Source organism: Ruditapes philippinarum, unplaced genomic scaffold (genome assembly GCF_026571515.1).
Source record: "Ruditapes philippinarum isolate M1 unplaced genomic scaffold, ASM2657151v2 ctg2905_1_1_1_1, whole genome shotgun sequence".
Lineage (NCBI taxonomy): Eukaryota > Metazoa > Mollusca > Bivalvia > Venerida > Veneridae > Ruditapes > Ruditapes philippinarum.
Genome location: NW_026863538.1, coordinates 33,885 through 59,433, shown reverse-complemented (window position 1 = coordinate 59,433; position 25,549 = coordinate 33,885). Strand labels below are relative to the sequence as shown.

Sequence of the window (25,549 nt, the reverse complement as noted above, 5' to 3'; positions counted from 1 at the left end):
CAATAAGACAAAAATTTGGAGAAAAATTTATGAAAACCCCTTTGGGTGAGCTTTAAAGTACCCAGTTAAAAAAAATTAGTTTTATCACAAATAAAATATTTCCCAAAAAATATATCCCCAAAAAACCCTACAGTTTACTCTCTGAAAAATCAAATGTTTTTTCCCGCATATCTTTTAAAAATTTAATATTGGTTTTTAAATTTTCTCTCTTGTAAACGCATTGAAATTACTTTAAAACAATCCCCGGGGCATCCAAATTTTTTGCAAAAAAATTGCAAGCTGTCTTTGAAAGGCAAAAAGCTGTTAACTCCCCGGGTTTTAAAATGTGCCTGATCAAGAAATATTTGGAAATTACGAAGCTAAATCAAATGTTGTACAAATCTTGAACATACACTCACACAGACGTTGAAAAAGATGCCGAAGTGTTAAAAATGTTTCCCGTGCTTAACTATTAAAGTGACACTTGTAAACGATTAAGAAAAGGGCGTGACAGTCTTGAGGTTAATGACACAGAGCGTTTCACATGGCACATCGTGTATTCAAAGTCGCAATAACAGCACGTGTATTTTATAGACATGTGTCTGCACAAAACTATCATCCTACATATTAATCTGATCGTTATGAATCGCTATTGAAATGGCTTAAAAATATAAAAAAAAATGAATCAAATCATTAAGTTGATTTAAACTGTTATCTATTTGATTGACCGTCATCCCAAAAGATCCCTTATAAATGTACAAACATTGTTTGACGTTTGTCTCTAAAGGAATCATCCGAGGTGATTGTGACATGACGGGACTGGATTTTTTTTCATTTTATGTAGGTCCAGACCAATAACTTGTGAATCATTCTTTAACGTATATACATATATTTACGTATATATATATATATATATAACGTTTATGCTTTGCATATTTTACAATTCACTTGATCTTTGTAAATGTCATGTCTTTAGTCTGTTTGACCTCAGCGGAGTCTCTTTAAATGTCTACGGTTTATCACAAATAGTTAACTTTATTGTGAGATAAACAAATACTTGAAGAATTGCAATTATAAATGAGAAAAAAGTATATGTGGCGTCAATGTATATATAGCTGGAACAATAAAAGCAATTGCAAATTAAAGAAGAGCGACATATTTCACCTGATTTTGAAAACAATTTATTAACAGTTGCCCTTTTGATCCTAAAAAATCCAAAAATTTTTAACACGATTTTCAGAAACTTGAAAATTTAAATCGGGGAAAAAGCTGGTTTTTTAAAAATTTTCCCATATTAAGGGGGATAAATGGCTTAAAATTTCTTAATTGGGTTTTGATTATATTGTCTTTGTACTTTGGGCCCAAAAATTGCAAAAAAATTTAAAAAAAAAACTGTTAATTTGGGCACTACAATTTTGGGTTGTCGTTTTTAAAACAAAAACAAAAAGCATCAAAACGGGCATCCCGCTTTGGGCCCCCGAGGGGAAGATTTACTTTTTTACACGCCCCAAAAAGGATAACTTTTTGAAATTTAATAAAATTTTTTTTTAAAAAGTTTCGTATATTTGCAAAAACAGCCAAACAAAAAGGTTTACTGTGTTTAAAAACCTTTATAGTAAGTGTTCATGTCTAGACATACACTTTCAGTTTCTTTGACGTCTGTAATCTCTAGAGTACTTCATCACAAGGCCAATGACATTCCACTTTCCCTGTTTTTAGACAAAGTTAACAACCAGTTATTTTAACATGTTAATGACATCGATGAAATATGTTTAATTATTATTTGCTAATAACGAATTAAGATAAATTGTGTATATTAAATTGGTCGTAATGAGGGCATTTGTGTAAACAGACACTATAATATTAACAGATTTACAATAACATTTTAAATTGTCTACTGAAATTTGGGGTAGCATGATCCTGACAGTTTAATAAGGATGGCTTATATTTTAAATCGTTTGCAAAAAGTAATGAGGAGTCTCACAAACATGTTTTATATTATACATATGCACAATTTAAACACAAGAAACATATTTTACGGTCGATCGATTTGTAAATATATATTAAAACAAAAAAATATGAATGTAAACGTCATATTTTGAATCAGACTAAAGTATTAAATAACATGAAAATATAATACAACTGTTTTTCACTTGATTTATTAGTTACAACCATTCTTATTTTCACTGTATGTACTTTTTACAGAATTGACTTACACTGTTCTCCGTTTGGTCCGTACATTTTTTCTTAATTTCCCTGTAATTCCTCTGATTAAAAAACGGACAAGTGCATTTAAAATTTTAGCGAGTATGAATTATCAAAATGTATTATCTTAAATTGACCTTTTAATATTTAATATTCAAATTAAAAGGTCATAATCAATGAATGTTTCATACAGCCTTTCAAGCCAAACAAAGAGTTGACGCAACTGCTTTAATATATGACCTTCCTTCGTATATATGTTGCTTTTCTATGATTTCTTTTACTCAATTATTTATAATAACGCACCGTCCGTGTTTCAACTTTGTCAGCTCTCCTGTTTGAGTTGGTGACCTGCTGGTCTCTCTGCCGGTGATCCTGGGTTGCTAGTTTCTGTTGGGGTGTTTTTATTGAATGTCGCTCTTTCTTGTTGATATTTGTTCTCACACTTTGTTACAGTTTTAAATAAACAAAATTTTAGCTTTGTCTCTGTGTGTCGTTTTCCTCGTTCGTACTTAATAAACAATAACTGGAACCGACATGTCAGTTAAAGTGAGGAAAAAATACAATTGAAAGAGTTTCACGAAAATCCACTTTGCGTGCTGGGAAATCTAATAGCGTCATTTGACAAACCGGCTTAGACAAATAGCGTTTAAATTGTCACGTGGGATTTAACAGTGTCCTAGCCGTATCTTATTTGATAAAAAATCCATTTGTCATTAGTTAAGTCCGACTTTCCATATGCAAACTCATTGGGTATTAATGTAAATTCTTAGCTATATGTTGCATTATATAAAACATGATTTACTAGCCTGTTCAGTAGGACCAGTTTGTTAATAAAGAACAATAAGTTTTGATGTGTGATATTAAGTTCTTTTATGTAAAATTGGAAATCAAAGTTGACATTTTCTTACACAATTAGAAATACCTGTATTGCACATTGTCTTAGTATCTTTAAATAAATGTTTGAAGTGGATTGGTCTCCATTGTGCACAATTTCCATTAAGTATTTCGAATACATGTATTGATAAAATAAATATGCTATTTGGATTTTTTCATGAATATTTCCAAATTGTATTCGAAAGAGTCAGCTATTATTTTTTCCTCTGTTATTTTATTCGATATCATCTGTATTTTACTTGATTTATGACAATAAACTTTATGGTCCATAATCTAGTTGTAATTGAATTAATTTCATATATTAATCATTGAGTTGGTGCTATGCTTTTTATAACAAATCTTGAGCAATAGATATAATCACGTGGTTTATTGCCAACGTTATACTTGTATATCAATAAAAAGTAATAAAATTGTGTCTAGTATATAGATATGGCATTACATATTATCAGTGTAGCAAAATCACACAATAACAGCTCATGCAGGCTGAATTTAATGACAAAACAATAGAGTAAGAATATTAAAATAATGTCAATTGTAGCCCATGGTAGACATGCCGATGGCTTTGACAATAATTAATTTTGATTAGTAGACCATTGTACAACTGCATTACTAAATACAATTCCAGAATTGAAATTGGACACAATGTCATAACAGATCTGTAAAGATAAGATAAACAATGGAATTATATGTGATAATAAAACTGAATGAACATACGTGTTATATGTGCATTAAGGATTGAAAAGTAATCTAAAATTGTCAGCAGTGATAAATGACAAGAAAACAGAGAAAAATCACAACAATATCATTGCATTTAATTTTTACGAAAAGCATCAAATTTAGCAGGCATCGCAAACTCAATTGCTTTTTCATTGTTAGAAAAAAACTGCAAATCCTCAGCTGCAAAATCCATATTCTGAACAGCTTAACAATCGTGATCATTTGATGCTTTTGAAGTAAAACTCATATACTAGTGTATTCAGTGTTACCATTTGTCTTTTTCAAGCGCAAGGAACACATTGGCCTATTGCATAAAGTGATTCTCTCTCAGCCCGGGGATTGAGAGCTGTAGTTAAATAAGGGCCAATGTCACATTTTTACGACAACTGTGTAATTTTATTATGCCTCTATACAGCTTTAATTTATCTAACAGGATCTTTTACAAGTACTTGTTTATCGCCACTACGCGTTATTTATAACTACTTTGACATTACAACAACCATATAAAGGTACGCTTATGTTTATCTGTCCTCTTTGAATCGGATTGATAATACATTGGTCGCTGGTTCAATCCTTGGGCAAGGCTTTATCACTCCGTGACAATTGATATCGGACATTGAGTCTATATGGTCAGTTGTCTCTAACCGCTGATTCAGACATGTTGCTTTGTCTGAGAAATTGGTTATTACTGATTGGTATCTGGGAAAGTCGGTCGGATGGATCGACCGCCAAGTACGACCAAATATTTGTTTTAAAATCGGCATTAAAACAAGAAGAAGAAAAACAACAACAACAGAAAACAAACGTTTGTCTTTATAGCAACAATGTCTTTTTTTTATTGAATATCAATAGTTTTGATCTATTAGTTTCAATGCCTATAGAAACAGGAAATATAAATTTCTGGATACTGGCGACTATTTAAAGCGAATTGGTCTACTAGTATGATGGAAGATCTATAAATACCATTTATTTAATAATTATGTTGATAATATCTAGTTATAGTATCATACGTGAAAACAAACCACGAAAAAATTAAATATGGTTTTTGTTGGTGAGAGCTAGATACATGACCCGATATGACATATCTATATATATATATAGTAGATAATAAAGTGTTTGAGAACAAAATATTATTATTCATCATATCGTATGTTTATATTAATTTTAAAATCAGTTTAGAATACTGTCAACATATCTTTTTGGAAATATTCATTAAAAAATCCAAATAACATATTTTTTTATCAATACAAGTTTTTTGAAATACTTAATGGAAATTGTACATGTAGACCAATCCACTTCAAACATTCATTCAAAGCTACTAAGACTGTGCAATACATGATGACATGTATTTCTAATTGTGTAAGAAAATATCAACATTGATTTCCAATTTTCCAGGAAAGAACTAAATATCACACATCAAAACTGATATGTTGTTTATTAAAAAACTGATCCTATTGATCAGGCAAGTAAACCATGTCCTATACAATGCAACATATAGCTTTTTCCATACCGAAATATTTACATTAATACCCAATGAGTTTGCATATGGAAAGTCGGACTTAACTAATGACAAATGGACTTTTTTTATCAAAAAAAGATACGGCTAGGACACTGTTAAATCCCACGTGACAATTTAAACGCTATTTGTCTAAGCCGATTTGTCAAATGACGCTATTAGAGTTCCCAGCACGCAAAGTGGATTTTCGCGAAACTCTTTCAATTGTATTTTTTTCTCGCTTTAACTGACATGACTGTTCCAGTTATTGATACATAAAATACAAATGGAGATGACAACACACAGAGACAATACTAAAGTTTTGTTTATTTTAAAGTGTAAGAAAATATGAGAACAAATATCAACACGAAAGAGTGACATTCAATAAAAGCACCCCAATAGAAACTAGCAACAAGGAAGATAAGTTGGTCATCAACCAAAGCAGGAGGGGGTACAAGTGAGATTCGCGGATGTGGCGTTATTAAAAATAATTCAATAAAAGTCAATGGAAACATAGAAAACCAACAAAGACATTAAGGAGGTCATAAATAAGAGCAGTTGTGTCAAATTTTAGTTAGGCTTGATCGGCTATATGAAACGTTCATTGATTATGTCCTTAAAATTTGAATATTAAAATGTTAATATCAACCTTTAAATATTAAAAGGTCTATCTAAGATAATACATTTTGGTGATAATTATGAGTTTTGAAGGTTGGATATTGTAACTGGTTCATTGTGAATTACATTGTATGTCTAAAACAATTAAACACTTAAATATAATAATATTCAAAACCATAACACAGTTCAATGTACATTTTATTAACACAAATATATTGTATCAATATATACAAACCTACCCCTGTTATAGGAATTTGAGCATTCAACATTTCATGATAACTAACTTAATTGTCATTTTCTATCACAAATGATTTACTGACCTCATACATTGCACGTATGCATTGCTCTCAAAAGTGCATATAAACGAAAACCAATAGATAAATAAATAAATACAAAGATAAAAAACGAACGAAAACAATAAATTATACAGTGTAATTTTTTTTCAAAGGGCATTTCAAAGAGCAATGTCTTCGAAATAGTTACCTTCTGTAATAATATCATGCGATTATAAATAATCTTAGGTAATGATGTCACTCTCTCTAACATTATTCCAGAAATATCATATAACTTAACACACAAGCATGTCCCTTAAAAATAAAAGGATAGTTACTAGTATAATAAACCAGTTAAAGGAGTTCCAACGAGATCTGAAATTCTTTCATAGATCAAGCAATGCACTAAAAATTGAAAAATCTGCAAAAGGTAATAGAGAAATATACTTAGAAATGATCGAATACTATTTTTTGGCACTATTTAAGCCCGTTATGAATAAAAAACGTTACAACGCTTGTCAGTTGTTTCGGTCACGTTGCATAATAAAAACTGAATATATTGTAAAAATGGAGTGAGGGAATAATTTGAAATTTTGCACGCAAGTTATTAGTTTAGATATACATCAAGCAGTGCACAAGTCCTGAAAAGAAATACAGTATCTTTTATGTAAAAACATCAGTGGAGTTCCTTTAAATTGAGCCTTATTACGATTACGAAATGACAAAACGTGTAAAACCCTTTATATACCGTTATTTATAATTTATACGAGTATCAATTCTGAATATCATTTCCTTATTAAAGTATAAGGAATACATTCATGTTTGCACTTAATATCTAAAACGTCGAAACAGGAGATTTTTACACAATGTTCTGTCTGTTTGTTTTACAAACAAAATTAGGTTTGACAACTCATTCAGAACATTCTTTGATGGAAGAATGGTTGATACGCAACGTGATTGTAACTCAGCACTGTAGCAGACACACTGGCGTGGCACGTGTTCGACGGTGACATCAGTAAGCAAAACATGTTTAAGGTAAAACAACAATTCACATTCTTGCACAAAACCTGCCCACGCCGGTACATTCTTACATTGTAAGAGAAGAAAATATACATTAACTGCTAAAATCATGCGGGCACGCGCCGTTTCAAAATGTGTGTGACTCAGTGCGCCAAGTATTATTAACTGACTGCAATGACGGCCCCGTTAGTTTCATTATATAAAACAAAACTTGCAAATGACATTGCAGCCATGACGAAATCGATTTCTTAATATGAAAAACAATTTACGAAACACAGAATTACCGTATCAGCCGTATACTTTAATGTGCAAGAATAGCAGGAATTCACCTTGTTCGTGCATTAACAGCTGCAGAACCCCGTTACTATATCAAGTCCCTCGCCATGCGGACTTTGGCATTAAATGCGTTATCGTGCATCAAGTTTCTTCAACAATTATTAAAGATGTATCTATACATATAATAGAGAAATAAGCTATATATGGAGAATAGATTCATACAATCGTGCAGAAATTTATTTTAACGATTAGAGATTTATTCTAGCGATTAGAGATTTTTACATTAAGCGGGTAGGAATCTATATAATCGGTATATATATAAGCACTATCAAGTAAAGATTTTTCCAATAGTCAAAATTTATATAAGTGAGTAAAGATTTATACTAGCGAGTAACTACAACAGTTCAACAAGTAAGTAGAGATTTATAATAGCGAGAAGAGATTCAAACAAGTGAGTAGATATTTATACTAGTATTAATAGTCGAAATTGCTCATACAAAAATTAAAACTTTCGGACCGGTTATTTTCCTCTAAGGCAAATAATCTTCTTCGTTTTTAAGTTATATAATGTGGTGTTTGTTTTCGATAAACTATTTAAAGAATTGATGAAAATCAAAACTTAAATGTTAAATTGAATTGAAAAAAATATCGCCTTGAACGTGATAGTGTACATGAATGAATATGTATGCAATATACATTTGCAAAAACACCCTCAATATATGTTATTAATTTTTATTATTGCCTGACAACAATAAAACAGAAGAAAAAAATACTGCGCTGTGTCTAATAATTATATATGTATATACATATACATTTCTCAGATAGCCAGTATTATCTCATTTACACAAACATTTACGATTTAAATATCTCCCATTATGTATGCAAATGTACAGCATTTTTCCGAAATGAAAGACTTATAATCATAGTCTGAATTGACTGTCTATAAATAATAAATATTATACATAAATCAACACAAATATATTTACAAAACAGGACAGCGTATACAATGTATTGCACGTGAATTTTCAAGCACGTGCTTCTATATTTAGCCATCATACTTAACATAACATAACAAATATAGAATATGATTTAGCATGACTATTAAAAGATTGCGTAAGCTAACCGTTGCATTTACATGTCGCCATTACTCATATTTTAGAGAACTCTCGAAATTGGCGGAACACGTTTCATCCAACGTACGTAACTTCTTAGAAGTTGAATGTTTCAATGTGTTTAAGCCTATCTAAAGATCATCGTACTCCCTAACATCTTCGGTCACTTCTTTTATTCGCTTGTTCTTCATCTCACTTGTCAAGTCAAAGTTATTTTCGTTCCTCATTCTTCTTGGTGTTGCAAAAGCATCAACGACCTTGTCTTCATATGATCTTTTCTCGTGTTTTCTCGCGCGACTACTGTCGTCTGCTGAGAAAATTTTAGGTAAGTGTAAATCTCCAACATGTTTACTACTCACAGAATGATGTTGGTCACGATTATTATAATTTGAGACAGAATGAAATCTGTGCTCGTAGCGTTTTCCTCGCTGGTGTGCTATTGGCGGAAATGACGTCAGCGCGTTCTGAGGATACTTGTCTTCAAACATAAACGCTGGCTTCTGGAGGTGAAATGGCAATCTAAGAAACAAAAATAAACAGTAAACATATTTATCCGTTTAGAAAATATATATTATTAATAACAACGTTGAATGAAAAAGTTTAATCAACAAGTTAAGCGATAAAATTCGTAAAAAAATAGGAATATAATGCGGAAGTTACAATAAATCGATTAGTTTGAAATCAAATTCTATTCATGAAAGAGCATATAATCAATACATAGTGTCATAACATATACAATAAATAGTTTATATACTTTTCTAAATACAAAAGTCAAAGAACCATAATATGTAGCAGAAGAAAAGGATTTATAGCTTGATTCAGGAATACAAAGTACATTTCTTTCACGTTACTAATATGTACTTACTTGTATGGCTTTTTGTCTAGATAGTGTTTCTCCGTATCCGTTAATATATTGACAGCTTCGTGAGGTGTCAAGAACCATTTCAGACCACGTTTATCTTTCGGAAGACTTTCACGCAATAGCTGTGAGGCAGACGATATCCGTGACCTTGTGTGGCATGTTTCGGCTGCTTTGAATAATTCTGCAGCAGATTCAAGTATTTCCTGTAATGATGAAACAAATATGAACAATATAGAAATTAAAAAGACTTGTATAGTATAAAATGATTTTTTTGCAAATAGGACTTTTCTTAATGCAAAAATAAATGATGTTTAATAAATTTTGTAAATCAAATCTATAAAATGCGTAGTTATTTGTTTCTATTTCATTATAATAAAGTATGCACTGTAAGTTATACAGTATGCCGGGTCACAAATACATTGTACAAATGTCTCATTCGATAGGAGACGATGATGATGAAAACAGTGGATGATTCGTTAAGAAGTTAGTGGGTTCTATTAAAAAACGACATTACTTTGTATGAAGGGCTGTGTTTGGGACTATCCAGATGAATTCGACCTTGACCTTTATTTCCATCGACCAGTGCGTGTTGTAGACTCATCAGCTCTGATGCAGTCGTGTTGGCGAATGATTTATGGTACCATGATCCGGATTCCAAGTCAAACGAATACTGACAAAAAATAAAGCAATTGTATTTCTATCAAACCCATTTAACATATTATTTAGACATTCATAACAAGTTTATTTTAAAATAGATCGATAATGGATAATTTGCTTATTCTTTAGAAAGGTTAAACATGTAAACTTCATAATGTTTACATACTGGATTTAGAGCATACAATATGATAAACAACCGGAGAAAGTTGCGTTCAACGTGCAAAAACGTGCCCTGTAAACATAATACATGTAGTATTTTTACGTCCGTACAAAATACTATTTCATATAATTATAGTTATACAAATTTTCCAAAGATAAAAAGAAGCAAAAAATTGATGATGTATACATTTATATAGCCAATGAATCATTTTATGAAAATCATTTCAGGATAGTTAAATTAAAATGTTTTTGAGAAATAAAAATTGAAATATTTCGGGGTCCTCATGGGTCTTTAATTTATCGACAGTAATTTGCAAAGGAAGATAAAAACTATACAGCATAGTACTTAATGCTTTCCTGATAGCTCTGATTAAAACTTTCTTATATCCGGTCAACTTTAATCTTTACCTCTGGTAAAAGTTTCCATCCATGCTTTGTTACCATATCTACAGCCTGAATTATGAAGTCAGATGTTTCGTCATCCATGAAGTACGCTAAATTAATGCGCGTAAATCCCGGTCTGAAAAAGGTAGAAATTCATATTTGTGTATGCTTCTTATTTTTATTAATTATTAAATTATTTAAGATAAAACAGGAAATGAATAACAAGATTAATGTGAGATGAAAGCTATTAAGAAAAAAGTTTGAATAGTTCTGACCGAAAGAGCGAGCTGTAGATCAGAATAAGTTTTTACAGTTGTGAAAATAGTTCCAACAAGAAAAGCATTGTAACGGTCTGAAGGATGAACTATGCCATTGTGTGAAATAGTTCTAGCAAAAAAAGCTATGTTATGGTGTAAAATAATTCTGACTTGAGGATTTTAGTAATGGTGTGGAAACAGTTTTAACTAAAAGACCTTTGTAATTGTGTGAAAAAAAGGACAAATAGATGGAGACAGAATATGGATAAAATACAAAAGCAACACTATATGTAAAAGTTTATTATTTATGTATCAACTAAGGAAGCTGAATAAAGCGAAACATGTTTTGATACTTAATTTGTGTTGGTTTTTGATCCAATTATCCTTATAAACGCCTAGGCTCTCTTAAACGGGCCAAAAATACCCGTGAAACACATACAGTCGATGACTCAGTGCGTTCCTTGTTTGATCCTTGTTTGATCCTTGTTTGATCCTTGTTTGATCCTTGTTTGATCGTTAACTGTTTATGAACTATCATGAAACATATATGTATCAGATCGGATATGGTCGAGGGCTTGCATCCGAATACCAATAACTTATATTTTGAAGACTAAATGAGTTATACATGTATATACTTACTTCATAATTTCCAAATGTGGAACTTCACTGTGTTCTTTCCTGTTCAGATAATGAAAATAAAATATTTTGTGTAAATATCATGAGGGGAAAAAAGCTTATCGTTGTACACGAACAGAACAATTTTGTTTTGTAAATGTTTCAAATATACTCAAAATATTAAAATCAGAGGAAATGTTGATTATAAAACGAACGGCTATACAATGTATATGTACGAGTACAGTATCTGGTACGTTTGCAGACCAGGATTGAAAGGTACGTTATTAACTGAAATTGTGCTTAAAAAGGAACCTAAAAATATCTAATCCGAACAAATAAAAGTCAATAAAAGAAAATAAAGAAAACAAACAAAAACCGATCTAACAATAAATGGATGCTAACAAAGAAAAGGCTAAAAGACCGCAAGTTACAGCGCGCAGAAGTTAACGATTTTGATATTGTTGTCAGATGTACGTACAGTATACATGACTCATAACTTCGTACATGACCAATTAGTTTTGTTTAAACATTTTCATCGTAGCTCTATTGTGATGGAAGTTTAAAGCCTATCTCGAGTCAGCCTTTCACTTCATAATAAAGAGTACTGTTAGCATACGAGAAAACAAAGTAACGGCCCAAATAGGGCTCGAACCCCGTAATTTCTGGGCAGACACCTTAACCACTAGGTAATTGCACATCGCTACTCTTCAACTACACGCATTCATTCATTCATTCATTCATTCATTCATTCTTTCTATTAAATGATAAGATGGTGATTAAGTAACATGCGCACTGAAAAGGTTATAATTATATTTAATTCAAAGCTTTACTTTTAGATGAGCCATTCTTACATTATACAGAATACAAGAGAGAAGCCACTGACCCCTTAATAGCTACCAGTATTTTTTTTTTCTTTTTTTTTACAGAATTTGAAAAAGAAACATACCATAAGTTGTGACTGGCAAGTGATTTGAAGTCATATACCCTAACCACTCAGCCACGGAGGCCACCTTGTTAGTTACAGTACATAAGAAAACTATCAAAAAGTTTACTTACCAGTTTGGTTTCTCTGACAGGAAAAATAGGTACTTTTTGGCAATTGGCTCCGATATGCCCATTAGATCCTAGAATTAATATAAATAATTTTACGTCAATCACCAACCGTGCTGTATCTGATACCAACTCAGTAAGATCAGATTTACAAATAGTTTCAACTGTATAGCTTGATGTATGAAATATTGTTATGATATTCAAATAACCTGAACAAATAATTATAGTTTTTTTCCGTCAATCTAGAAACATGATTGTGAAAAGGACACGGATGCCCCAGTATTTCAATCTTTCGTAAGCATACGGACGGACACCACGACGGCATGTCACTAGGACAGCGCTAGCGGAACGGACGGACAGTTACAAATCTTTACCCGTAAAGCAGTGGGGACATAAAAACGTTAAGTATGTTTTGGAAGCAATATCACTAGGTGGAAGTTTTAGTTAAAATGAAAAAGATTTACATATTTTTTAAAAGTCGGTGTATTTATACGTTTAATTAAAAATACTGAACCATTTTTGTTCATGATAATCAAATACTACATTTTAAAAAGTTATAAACAATTTAATATATGACATATAAGTTTGTTTATCAATTCGTTAACATAACAAAGTTTTTTTTTTGTTTTTTTTTATTTGAAAGTGTGTTCAACGATAAAAAAAACACGAATTATCCCTTTCCCAGGTGCATGCTAGATTATTATAGAAATCTGGCTATATTGCACATAGAACATGCAATTTACAAGTGTGTGATCACGTGATTGAGCAATGGACAACGTAAAAAACAACAACAAGTTTACAAACAACAATAATATCACCTACTTTTATACGCATGATTGTGAGTGACTACAAAACGAGTACTAACTACCATAGACAAATACTTACCTATAAAATTGCTAAAATAAATGCATGCAATGCTCATTGATTTTGAATAATCAAAGGGATACAACTCAAATCAAGAATTAATTCTAAAATGTTCCCATTTTCCTCCCTTGATTAATAATTTTAGGCCATATATTTATACAATAACATTTTACGTTTTAACTCGTCTGGTATTGTTTATTTCTCGAGAAGGGATAAATGGACGTAATCAAAAGTCAAAACCAATTACATAATTATAAAAGTAGCAGCATATTTTATTAAGCATATTTTGCAATTAATTTTTTTTTAGAAATTTTCATTTATTTAGGAATCATATAAATTATACAGTTGTTATTACCTGGGCATAAGGGCCTGCGCATGCGCATCCTCCACGTGCCTGTATTCCAAACAGATCACTGAGCAGACTTGATATAAAATTGTGATGAACAAGACGCCCAGTTTCTTGATGGACAGTAAGAAAGGAAAATATGGTCACACGGTCAGCGGTATGACTCCCTAACACAAATATAGAAGGGTTCTCCTCCCATACCTTAAACGCCCGTCTGAAAGAGAATAAAAAAAATCTAAAAGTAAACAGCTGAAAGCTAAATAAAAAAAACATGTATACTGCAATCTTATACAACAGGGACAAAGATAATGTTATTGACGTGACATAATGTAATATCAAAGAAAATGTATAAGCGCCCTGCACTGAAAACGGGTATACATTCCTTACATCACCAAAAATGACAGGCGGTGTCAATGAGTGTGTGTCTTTGATAAATACTTAATGCTCATATCTGCAGATATCATCAAGATATGAATATTACCATAGTTAATTTTATCATTTTATGTATCTATAACTTAATAAAATGTTTCACTGTAATGAACTCTATGAATCTAATATAAGATTAAAGGCTTAATACACGTGAAAAAGCTATAATTTCTTTACAAAATTACCAAAGTAATAAACATCTGACATGCTCCAAAAATTATAAATCACAGTTCTTAAGAAACATTTTTATGTTACAGTATTTATTTCTGAGGAACAATTATGCCTGTAAGTTGCTTATTGGAACGGTCACTTTCTTTGTACCAAGAAAAAAACATTTACCTTGCCAGTATCTTTTCTCTTGCATGAATAAGGTCTGAGCTGATTTCCTGTATAAACAAGAGATGACTTTTAATCTAATTGGTTTCTAACAAAGTGTACAAATAAAAATTAATATACATGTATTACATGTATATCTTATATAAATAAGTTAATATTTCAAGTTCATACAATTAATGTAGTTCATTTCACCATTTCAGTACGTTTGTGCTATCATTATTTTGGTACATATATAGGTATACTATTTTTTAATGTTTCATTACTATTTATCGAAAGAAAGAAATGGTTTGAAGTATTTCTGTAGACAGATAAGAATGAAAGGTAAAATTTATCTAGAAAAAGTGGGCGTCATTATGGAGAGTCTCCCAACAATTGATTTACTGTATAGCTGAATACACACGTTTGGAATATTTTTACAAGACATTAGACTCAAGACCGTTTCCGCTTATTGCGTACCGATTAGAAAAAAACAACTCATTATCAAATAAACCAACAAGTTTAAAAAGGAAATCTTATATTTTATTTTAAAAAATGAACAAAATTGTTTGCCACAAGGCTGCCATTATACTCGCCTGTTTCAACTGAAATACGATCCCCGCCCTAATAGATTCAATTATAGCTGGTGTTCCTCCTTCCTCACGCTCTTCAATGTTTCCTACATAAGCATGTTGCTCTCTCGTTACCTTGAATTATCAATAATTATCGATTATCATCAATTATTATCAATTGTTATCATAAACATATATTTACTATGTAGACGGTCTTATATCATATTTGATTGCATAACACACATTTAATTCAGGTTAATGTTTACATATAAATCATAACAAAATACATAAGGTGTGGAAGAAACAAACGTAGATGAAATGTATCAAAGAATTTGAAAATTGAATTTTCATTTTATTGGACAAAAACATAATTTCAACCACTAGGTGAAAATAAATAGGTCAGTCCTGGAGAAAAGTTTCAATCACTGTGTTTGTATAGAGGAAGCTACTAAACAATGGTAAAACGAACTGACGTAAAACATCAGTTCAAGCGGCAGAACTCTTACAATTACTCGACTTCAACTGAACATTGGATTACGCACCCTTTTAGTGCGCTTACAAAAATGATGAAATTTTACTTACAAATCTCACTGTCCCACCACCAACTCTGTCTGGCACGGTGTTCTTGAATATCCACTTCTTTGCAATGACAACACCTTCAAATATAAGTGTCAAGTTTTTAGTCCGAAACTACTAAACACTAAAAACAGTTTTCCTCATTTAAGAATTGATAAACAGATTCATGAATATAAACAACATAGAACTTTTACAACAAAACAATTTTGTGGAATTGATTTATTTGAATTAATGTGAAATCCAACATTTACGTAACTATAATTATATGATTATGAAGATCTTGAAAATAGATGATAAAATAACATGGTCAATACCTGGAGTTCCTGGTCCGCCGACAAACTTGTGTGGGCTAACAATAACGGCATCTTTGTATCTGAAATTTAATATACAACGCAGCATATTTCAGCTTGAAATATTTTTGTCTAAACCTTCAAGATGTAGACATTTTAATTTCACTACTAAAGTGTTTCTGAAAATAAGTTTTGCCACACGATTTACTTTAAAATATTTGTAAAATGGTTAAGAAAATGAAATGATTTTCTGGGGCTACACTTTTTTCACTATTTAAAATATGGTAATTTTACAAATAACAATTTTCGCTCTTTTTGACCGTTAAAAGTCTAAAACTATTAGATCATGGTCATGATTTTATTTGATTTGTCCATTGCTACTTAAAACAGTTTTTTATATCAAAGTGATGAAGTTGAGCTTTAAACAGAACAAACAAATTGCCCGGATGTCCAGCTAGATCTGACTGGAAGTCCAAGCTGATCAAGTATTTTGAAATAGTTTCTCTCGCAAAAGAGTAACTGTTTTTAAGGATAAATATAAAAAAAATTACTCACTCCATCTTTGATGGATTCATGTCAATATTTAGATATGGACCTTGAAAATGAAAGGAAAAATTAACTTAGAATTAAACACTTGATTACATACATATACATGATTTGTACAATTAAAACACAACTTAATAGCTTTTAATTCCACTTTTTTTTCGATTTGAGCTCCTCTCATGCGTGAGTCGGGTAACCTGTAAGCTATTATAGTGATAGTCATGCACACAATATAAAGATATTTTCATCCTATCATTAGAGCTACTAACATTCAACATCTATTCTAAATAAAATCAATATAAGAACGTAAACTTTCCATTAAGTTACGTTTAGACACATGGCAAAGACGTATCAATAAAGAATTGATTAAAGTTTGATAGAAACTAGAACTGCCACTATCATGGTGTTAATACCCCCGCATACCACTTTGTCAGAATCAACATTGGCCATTTAGAGCTGAAGGACAACCTCCCTGCCAAATCTGAGGTTACTATGCAAGTGCATTGCTAAGTTATGTATTCTACATGCTTCAAATGTGAAAATGTCAAAATCAATACATTGCGGACAGGACATTCTTTAGCAATTAAGAAGAAAAGCTTCTTTTTTTTGTCAAGGTCCCTGTGACCTTAACCTTTGACCCAGTGACCTCAAAATCAATAGGGGTCACCTTATAGTCATGATCAACATCCATGCCAAATATGAAGACTGTGGGTCAAAGGAATCTTAAGTTAATGGGTGGACAAACTTTTTGAAGTCAAAGTCCCTATGACCTTGACCTTTGATCTAGTGATCTCAAAATCAAAAGGGGTCATCTACTAATCATAGTCAACATCCATGCCAAATATGAAGACTGTGGGTCAAAGGAATCTAAAGTTATTGGGCAGACAAACTTTTTGATGTCCCTGTGACCTTGACCTTTGACCTGGTGACCTCAAAATCAATAGGGGTCATCTGCTAATCATGACTAACCTCCATTCCAAATATGAAGAATGTGGGTCAAAGGAATCTTAACTTATTGGGCGGACAAGCTTTTGGAAGTCAAGGCCCCTGTGACCTTGACCTTTGACCTGGTGACCTCAAAGTCAATAGGAGTCATCTTCTAATCATGACTAACCTCCATGCCAAATATGAAGACTGTGGGTCAAAGGAATCTTAAGTTATTGGGCGGACAAGCTTTTTGAAGTCATGGCCCCTATGACCTTGACCTTTGATCTGGTAACCTCAAAGTCAATAGGGGTCATTTACTTATCATGACTAGCTTCCATGCCAAATATGAAGACTGTGGGTCAAAGGAATCTTAAGTTATTGGGCGGACAAGCTTTTTGAAGTCCAGGCCCCTGTGACCTTGACTTTTGACCTGGTGACCTCAAAATCAATAGGGGTCATCTACTAATCATGATTAACCTTCATGCTAAATATGACGACTGTAGGTCAAAGGAATCTTAAGTTATTGGGCGGACAAGCTTTTTGAAGTCAAGGCCCCTGTGACCTTGACCTTTGACCTGGTGACCTCAAAATCAATAGGGGTCATCTACTAATCATGACTAACCTCCATGCTAAATATGACGACTGTAGGTCAAAGGAATCTTAAGTTATTGGGCGGACAAGCTTTTTGAAGTCAAGGCCCCTGTGACCTTGACCTTTGACGTAGTGATCTCAAAATCAATAGGGGTCATCTATTAATTATGACTAACCTCCATGCCAAATATGAAGACTAAGGGTCAAAGGAATCTTAAGTTATTGGGCGGACAAGAAAAAACCGACGGACAGCCGGACGGCCGGACGGACGGACGGACAAGCTGATTCCAGTATACCCCTCATACAACTTTGTTGTGCGGGGGTATAAAAATAGTTAAAAAAGCCATATAGCATCTTATTTTGTTCACTCCAAGAAAAATAGATTAGTTAACAGTTATTTTTACTGCTTATTTGAGAAAACGCATTTAATATTATCACAAGTTCAGATTCCTTTTCAAGCTGCATGCCTCCAGATGACCCAAAATATTTCAAGAAAATTAATCTTTGAAAAACTGTTCTAATGCTTAAGGAAGGTAAACAGATTAAAGTTTCATGTGATAATTTATCTTATGTGTCATTAATGACTGTTTTTGCAGTATTTATCACCATATTTCTACTGCGTTACTAACGCAGTAGGGGCTACTTTTGCATATTTTTCATCTTTTTGGTAATTTACGTGGATTATAAGTGCCGATTGCAATGTGTCAATTACATTCTCTGTTCACTTCAAAATATTTTACTTTTAAATACATGTTCAAAATTTTCACTAGGATGAATCTGGGGGCGTGGTACGTCCAGACTATAAATAATATTGGTACTTTGTACTATAGAAAGAAGTACTATTTGATATTTTTTGTAAATACAGATATCAACTTACCACCTCCGGCATAATCAAATATGACTAAAGCCCCATTTTGGTGTGCCAGTTTCGCCACCGCGTCAACATCCGTAATGATTCCCGTGACATTACTTGCCGCAGACATACACACCAACAGATGGCGCTTCTTTTCCTTCCAAAACTTAAACACAAAAAAGAATTAAACAGTAAAGGAATTATTCTTAAGAGTAAAACATAAATCTGATGAAAGAATTTTTATTCATTTATATAAATTCTGTAAGTGCTGTACTTGATTTATAATAAGTTATAATGATTTTTGACAGGTTATATGGCCCTATATATACGACCATATCACCTGTCAGGAATATTTATAACGAATTTATAATACAGAAAACTTCCTTTTATTGAGAAAAAGTGTGTGTATTTTTTAAAAAGGTTCATACGACTAACATAAAAACCATGTGAGTGTCTGTTATTTGAACTTTAAAGCGAAATAGTGGCTTAGTGAAGTGTGTGTCGAAGTTTCGACGCCTAATGGGGTAACAACCATATATGGCACTAGGGCTTGTTAGTTCCAGTAAGTGAACCCTGGAGTTGTCCAAGTAAGATTCAAGCTTAAAACGCTTCTTTAATTTTCATAGTACATTTTGCCAACTGCAGCTATGTATGTTAAAATTTTAACATATAAATCTTTCTACCTTTAGCTCATCTCTTAGTTGCTCTAAATCTATGACGCCGCGTTCTTGCTCGTGACGTATCCGAACAACCTGAAATAAACCATTTTCATTGGTCAAAACCATGTCATGACAAGTCTGTTGAAGACATTATTCAGTTTTGATACAATCCAACACTATGGTGGCTGATTTGTGCCATGTCGCATTTTCGCTCCGCAGGGCGCCAGGCAAAATACGAACTTACGACAAAATGACCAGTACTTCGTACAAAATAATGGTAGTGTTTTTGCAAGGCACCCTGCGGAGCGATAGGACGAAATGGTCACTCGAAATACATTTTTCAAATCGTTCATGAAATTTAGTATGGCTCCGAACGCATGTTACTTCAAGGTTATATATGACGAAATTGACGTTTTTTGTTGTGGTTTTTTTCAGTTTTCAATAGAATAAATTCAGAAAAAAAATAGGCAAGGCAAGCTTATGTAAGCAAAACGCATAAAAATATCTGTTTTATAATTATTTTGATTTTTTATGCAACTGTTTAATGATCAGATTATCAAGGTTTAATCAAAATTATATAACAATGTACACAAAACCACTTATGTCATATAAATAAACAGGACAATTGGCTTTCCGTCTATTTAGAATAATTTGCTTTATTCAGATATGTCACAAATTGTTATAAAATCAACGTTATCAAAACAAGGAACAAAACAAGATTAAATGTTACGACAACTATACAATTTGAAAGCATTCCACCACATTTGTGTCTGTCTCGTATTAAAAATGAGTGCAGCGGTTAATTGTACAAGGAAGGAACTTTGGCATGCATCTAGTTCACGAAACAGTCAAAAAATTGAAGAGTTTTTGTCCGATCACTGGGTGGAAAATCGTTTGAAAATAATCATTGAAGCTTGAAATTGGCACGGACATTCTACCATCAATGACGGACAATGTTTCACAAGAATATGAAATCGGGTTTGATCTAAAAGAGTTTTGAACGGACAAACTGTTGACCTTTGCTGTTTTACAAATCTAAGTGCCATTCCACCTATAAATGTAGAGCAATTTTCCACCGATTTAATTAAGGTCAATGAAATAATTAAGCGATATGACCGATAATCAGGGCTAATAATCTGTTGAAATGCCCGGCTTTGATTGAAATATCAAAATATTGAGACAATAGATAAAACGATTGTTCCACTATGAGGTCACCTGCAATAAATTCAAATAGCCGTATGAATAAATGCCTTAATTACTCAGTTCTAACGTTGAAATTGCCCAATGTTGGAAATGGTCAATACTTATTTTGAGGAATGTCGGCATCTTAAATACTGAAAACCTGTTTAAGAATGGAATTTGGCATTGTAACACAGTATTGACCGCTAACTTGAATCTGTACTCGTTACATGACATTATTTTTGTCATCTACCACAGTTGCCAATAAATGGAAATAAATAGATCGTTATAAAAAAAAAATAAGAAAAAATGACATACCTTTGTACCAAATTCCCTCCAAAGCAGAATGTTAGAGTGATGTTCATATGGTCCAATAAAAACAGCCTGAAAATGTTAATAATTGAATTAAGTATCATTTTAAATCTGGTTTTCCTTATTCAAAAACTGTGATTTTTTTGTGAATGTAATAAATGCATTTTACATGTAAAACAAGAATTTTAAAGATGCAAAACCTGGAGATAAAAAGTTGCTTGTCTAATGAATATGTTTTTAACAATTTGCAGATGCTTTAGAATATGCCATTGGCTCATACCGTTTCGGCAGCTATCCTCGGATTGTTCACCTTCAGGGCCCAAGCCACCTTGTGCATACCAGCCGTGGCCCCACTTCCGGTAAACACGACTACGTCATCTTTGTTAGCATTTACGCAACGTTTTATGATGTTTCTGTGAAAATTGTCATCAAAATGAGGTATTGCATGTTATACAATGTATCAGAAATGAAGATATTTGTACATTATAAAGAACTATGGAAAAAGTATATACAGTCATTTTATGGGGTATATATGGTCCTTAAGATATATGCTGTAATGTAAATATTTTGCATACTCCAAACTTGAAAACATATGACACTTTTATCATCATCTACTATGTATTTAGATAACATTTTTGATACAAAGAAAAATAATATAAAAGATGAGGTACACGCATGCAAATAAAAAATATCATACAAAAGAGTAAAATATACTATATTGCAATACAAATGTACTGTACATATTGTTCTTGCAGAAAATACAATTCTCTGTGGTAATGAGTCAATAAATTCGGCATTTTTCATATATTTTCGGACATAATCTTTATGTATACAAATAGAATACAAAAAATGTAGCTTTATTTATGTAATGATTTGAAATTAATGAGTAAATGTTTCATTCTTACTAAATTTTGTTGTTGCAGATTTTTAAAAGTCTGGTTAAAGAAATACTCACCTAGCCTCTTCACGAAATTTTCCTGTCTGTCGTGCATTGTGTCCTGTCGTAGAATGAGTATTGGCGTATGTTGGAATGACATAATCCCTTATAAAATCTTCTATAAATGTCAGGCTCCTGTACAACGATAACGTATGACATAAAATAAAAAAAACGCTAGATTTATAAATATACGAATTGTTATAGGGGTGTCCATGGCATAATGGTTTATGTTGCTGGAATCAAGGTATATTTGCTCCGTTGTCATCATGGTAGATTACAAACCCAACAGACATTTTTGGTATTCAGATAGACCGCAGATGGTCGGTGGTTTAACGAAGGTGCCAACTAGTGCCTAAAGAAGGTGTACCTTGTGTTCTTTCTATACCAATACCAATACTAGAAAGCTTTTTTTTAAATTGCCCTTATTATGTATCGAAAATAAATATTTAAAATCATTATAATACTATGAAAAAGCATGTGTAGAAAAGCATGGTCTTACATTTCCAAAATATTTTCAGTACTTTTATATATAACGATATAGTTTCCGAGCCGATGACTCGTTTTAGGCGTCTGAGCCAAGGAGCAGTCTACTGAATTCCTTCAGGTAGTTTTGTTTTTATGGTACCTTAGCTTTTTCTTTCTTTCTTGCCTACCTACCCATTTTACAGCTTGTGTTGAAGCGTAATTTTTGGCAAACAATTATAATATTAAATTGTATAGTTCAAATAAGTGAAATGACTGAATAATTATTAGATTATATTCTACTATTTAATGAGATAACAATCTATACTTACCGACCCGATGCTGTAAAGTCACAATATGTTACTGAAATGGAAATTCAAATTTCGATTAAAAATACAGACAGATACATTTGTAACAGATGTAACATTATAATCCAGAATAAAATGACAATACACAATTGAATACATTTACCATGTATATCAAACTAAAACTTGTTCCGTGCTATCACATTTCTCTTAAAAACATAATTTTTGATGCAATTTATTATGTATAATTGGTACATTCATGTGATATTATCTCAACATATTATGGCAAAGAGAAGGAATTCTAAAATTTTACGAAGTGTGCTATTTTCCGTTACCCAGTTGTCCTCTCTATAGTGTAGGCTTAAAAGATGTTAAAGATCCAAATGCGAGCATAAAGCTTCATATTTCCACAATTTGTAACATTTATATCATTTGTAACCTCGGCGATTGCGGGGTTGTGAGGTAAAAAGACCGAGTTTCTTTATTGTTGTTGATGTTTTTTGTGTGTTCTTTTTTAAAATCCCCCATTTTTTTTAAATACCCTCCCCTCCTGTCTCCTCACATCCGCAAAATTATCAGTATTCAAGTTTGTAATGTAGGGGCATTTGATAGGATGATAAAAATTATAAACTGAAAGTCCCCGCAGGATGGGATCATTGGCAGCGGTTTTTTAAAATCAAAATTTCCCTGTAATTCATTTTGATAGTGGGGGTGAAAGTTACAATTATTGAGATATACTTGTGCATAACTTTAATGCCTCATTTTTAATTTGTAATGAACTGATTTAAGCATTTTATCAAAGAGTAATTAGATTACCTTTTCTTTGACCATACGGTGTATTTATCACAAGGTCGTGTCCTATTACACTATCCTGCACGCGTCGTAGAATAGGATAGTCGGAATACTTCGAATTCGAATCATCCTGAAAAATTGAGGTGTTAAATGTATAGAAAATATATTATCTGTAAAATTCCCTTTAATGGCTTTGACCAATATATTATACGACAGTACGCTGTACGTGCAATTGACAGGGACGATTATAAGATTGTTTTTAAATCATCTTTTCGTAGGAAATGACATAATAATAATAATAAGAATAATAATGACGTCAATGACATTCATTTTCATTTGATATTACACATCGAAAATGTTAGAAACAATGAAGAAAAACTACAAATGGTTTTATACTTATATAAAGAATTAATTTTCTCCACTTTTTACAATGATTACTTGGTACACAACCTTTTTATTGAAAACCTAAAAGCATGAGCACAGTGTTTGCCCCATTCTTGCATTAGATAAGGTACGAACGGACACCTGAGTAGAACCACCGACCTCCCGGGTTTTCAAGCTGTATTAGTTTAATGCAAGGATAAAAAGCGACTAGAATCAAAATCAAACCTGACCATTTATATATTTCTCATTTACCTAAACTTTAGACGGACACTTGTTTTGAATGCTATTATAAAATCGGTGTATCTCAAAAACTAAAATAATGCAGTACAATATATCTTTGCAAATATAACAATTACCTTTGCTTTCGATCCTTTTGTCCTGGGTTTTGACTTGCCGGAAGCTAATGTCGAAACAGACGAACGTATATCCGGTAACAGCATAGAACTTCCGGAATCAGTTACACTTTCTATCGCACTGTCTTCAAAATGTTCCTCTGCGAAATGTGAGCTTTGCCATTCAACATCGCTTTCACTTTTGATCTCACTTTTTGTTTTTTCACTTTTCCCACTTATGTTTTTACTGGTCTTTTCTTTCGACTTTTCGTTATCAAGTTCATCGTGTCGAAGTTTCCGTTCCAAATCATCATTTATTTCAACCGCACTGTCTTTTTCACCAGGATTATCAAGTTTCGTATCTTTGACAAAGGCGATATCTGATTGTCTTTTTGTAAAAGAATCACTGATATTTTCTGAACGCATATTTTCATTTGTTGCCTCTTTAAAACTAATTCCAGAGTCATGATCGTCTGTTTTAATGACTTGAACGTTTTTCCAACCGCCCCCTATTCTTTTTCTTGTTGTTGACATAGTTGTTATTATTGTTAATGTCGTTTTGTATTTTGTAGTCTGCTTACTGTTGGACAAATTTAAGGTTAAAGTAAAATAAATATGAATGAGTATGATCAAACTTCGTTCAGCGACATGATTGTTCGAAAATAAAAAATAAAAAACATACAAGTATATCTTCAGATTTTATTCAACAGCTACTTTGCCCTTTACATTTCCTCAAACACTATGTAAATCCGTAACGATGAACTATAAAAAAAGATATTTCCGTCAACATTTGCTCTAAATTAAAAGAATTAAAAACCTAGTAAAATAACAAAAATTATATAGAATTCTTATTATTTTCCTTGTGTTATTTCACAAAGTATCTTCTAAACTACAAGTATCTTAACAATATATCGAAACAAAACACAAGAACCATATGAACAGCGCGTACAAGCGTACGAATTCTTTCAGAAAAAAAATGTTTATCAATTTTATGTTTATATTAAAACATTATATATGGGATTCTTTGTTTTGATAAGGCATGACACCGTAAATAACAATCAAAATATTCAACAATGAAAATTACCGATAACATTTATTATATCACACAATATCTCTATATCGGCAAACCGGATAATCTCTCACGCATAGATTTAGTTGTTATTTTCTTTTTTTTTCATAACGTTACTTGTTTTATTGGTCTAATTATTTTATGTATTTTTTCTTGTTATAATAACGGCTAATAATTTGTTTAGATATTCCATTCATCTGCGTTAATTCATTCAACGGTATGCAAAGTTCCGTAATTGACCTCGAG

General features: G+C 32.0%; 1 protein-coding gene across 1 annotated transcript; it reads right to left on the bottom strand.

The window, feature by feature from the left end:
* Nucleotides 1–7,112: 7,112 nt before the first annotated feature.
* Nucleotides 7,113–25,194, bottom strand: LOC132722389 (uncharacterized). Its single transcript, XM_060706886.1, has 20 exons — nucleotides 24,259–25,194; nucleotides 23,543–23,648; nucleotides 22,754–22,784; nucleotides 21,978–22,094; nucleotides 21,303–21,435; nucleotides 21,029–21,094; nucleotides 19,556–19,624; nucleotides 18,897–19,038; nucleotides 16,514–16,553; nucleotides 15,983–16,041; nucleotides 15,675–15,748; nucleotides 15,117–15,227; nucleotides 14,548–14,621; nucleotides 13,792–13,996; nucleotides 12,579–12,646; nucleotides 11,547–11,585; nucleotides 10,675–10,786; nucleotides 9,965–10,120; nucleotides 9,454–9,653; nucleotides 7,113–9,107 (listed from the first exon to the last, which is right to left on the bottom strand). The coding sequence occupies exons 1-20, from the start codon at nucleotides 24,766–24,768 to the stop codon at nucleotides 8,720–8,722; spliced, it is 2,700 nt and encodes an 899-aa protein (XP_060562869.1). The 5' UTR covers nucleotides 24,769–25,194; the 3' UTR covers nucleotides 7,113–8,719.
* Between the last annotated feature and the right edge of the window lie 355 nt (nucleotides 25,195–25,549).

Excerpts from the sequence above, each read along its gene's own strand:
- LOC132722389 (XM_060706886.1), bottom strand. The coding sequence starts at position 24,768 with ATGTCAACAACAAGAAAAAGAATAGGGGGCGGTTGGAAAAACGTTCAA. Across the intron at positions 19,625-21,028 it reads GGAGGGAATTTGGTACAAAG|GTTGTTCGGATACGTCACGA; the intron begins GTATGTCATTTT and ends GGTTTATTTCAG. Across the intron at positions 19,039-19,555 it reads AACTAAGAGATGAGCTAAAG|TTTTGGAAGGAAAAGAAGCG; the intron begins GTAGAAAGATTT and ends TTTGTGTTTAAG.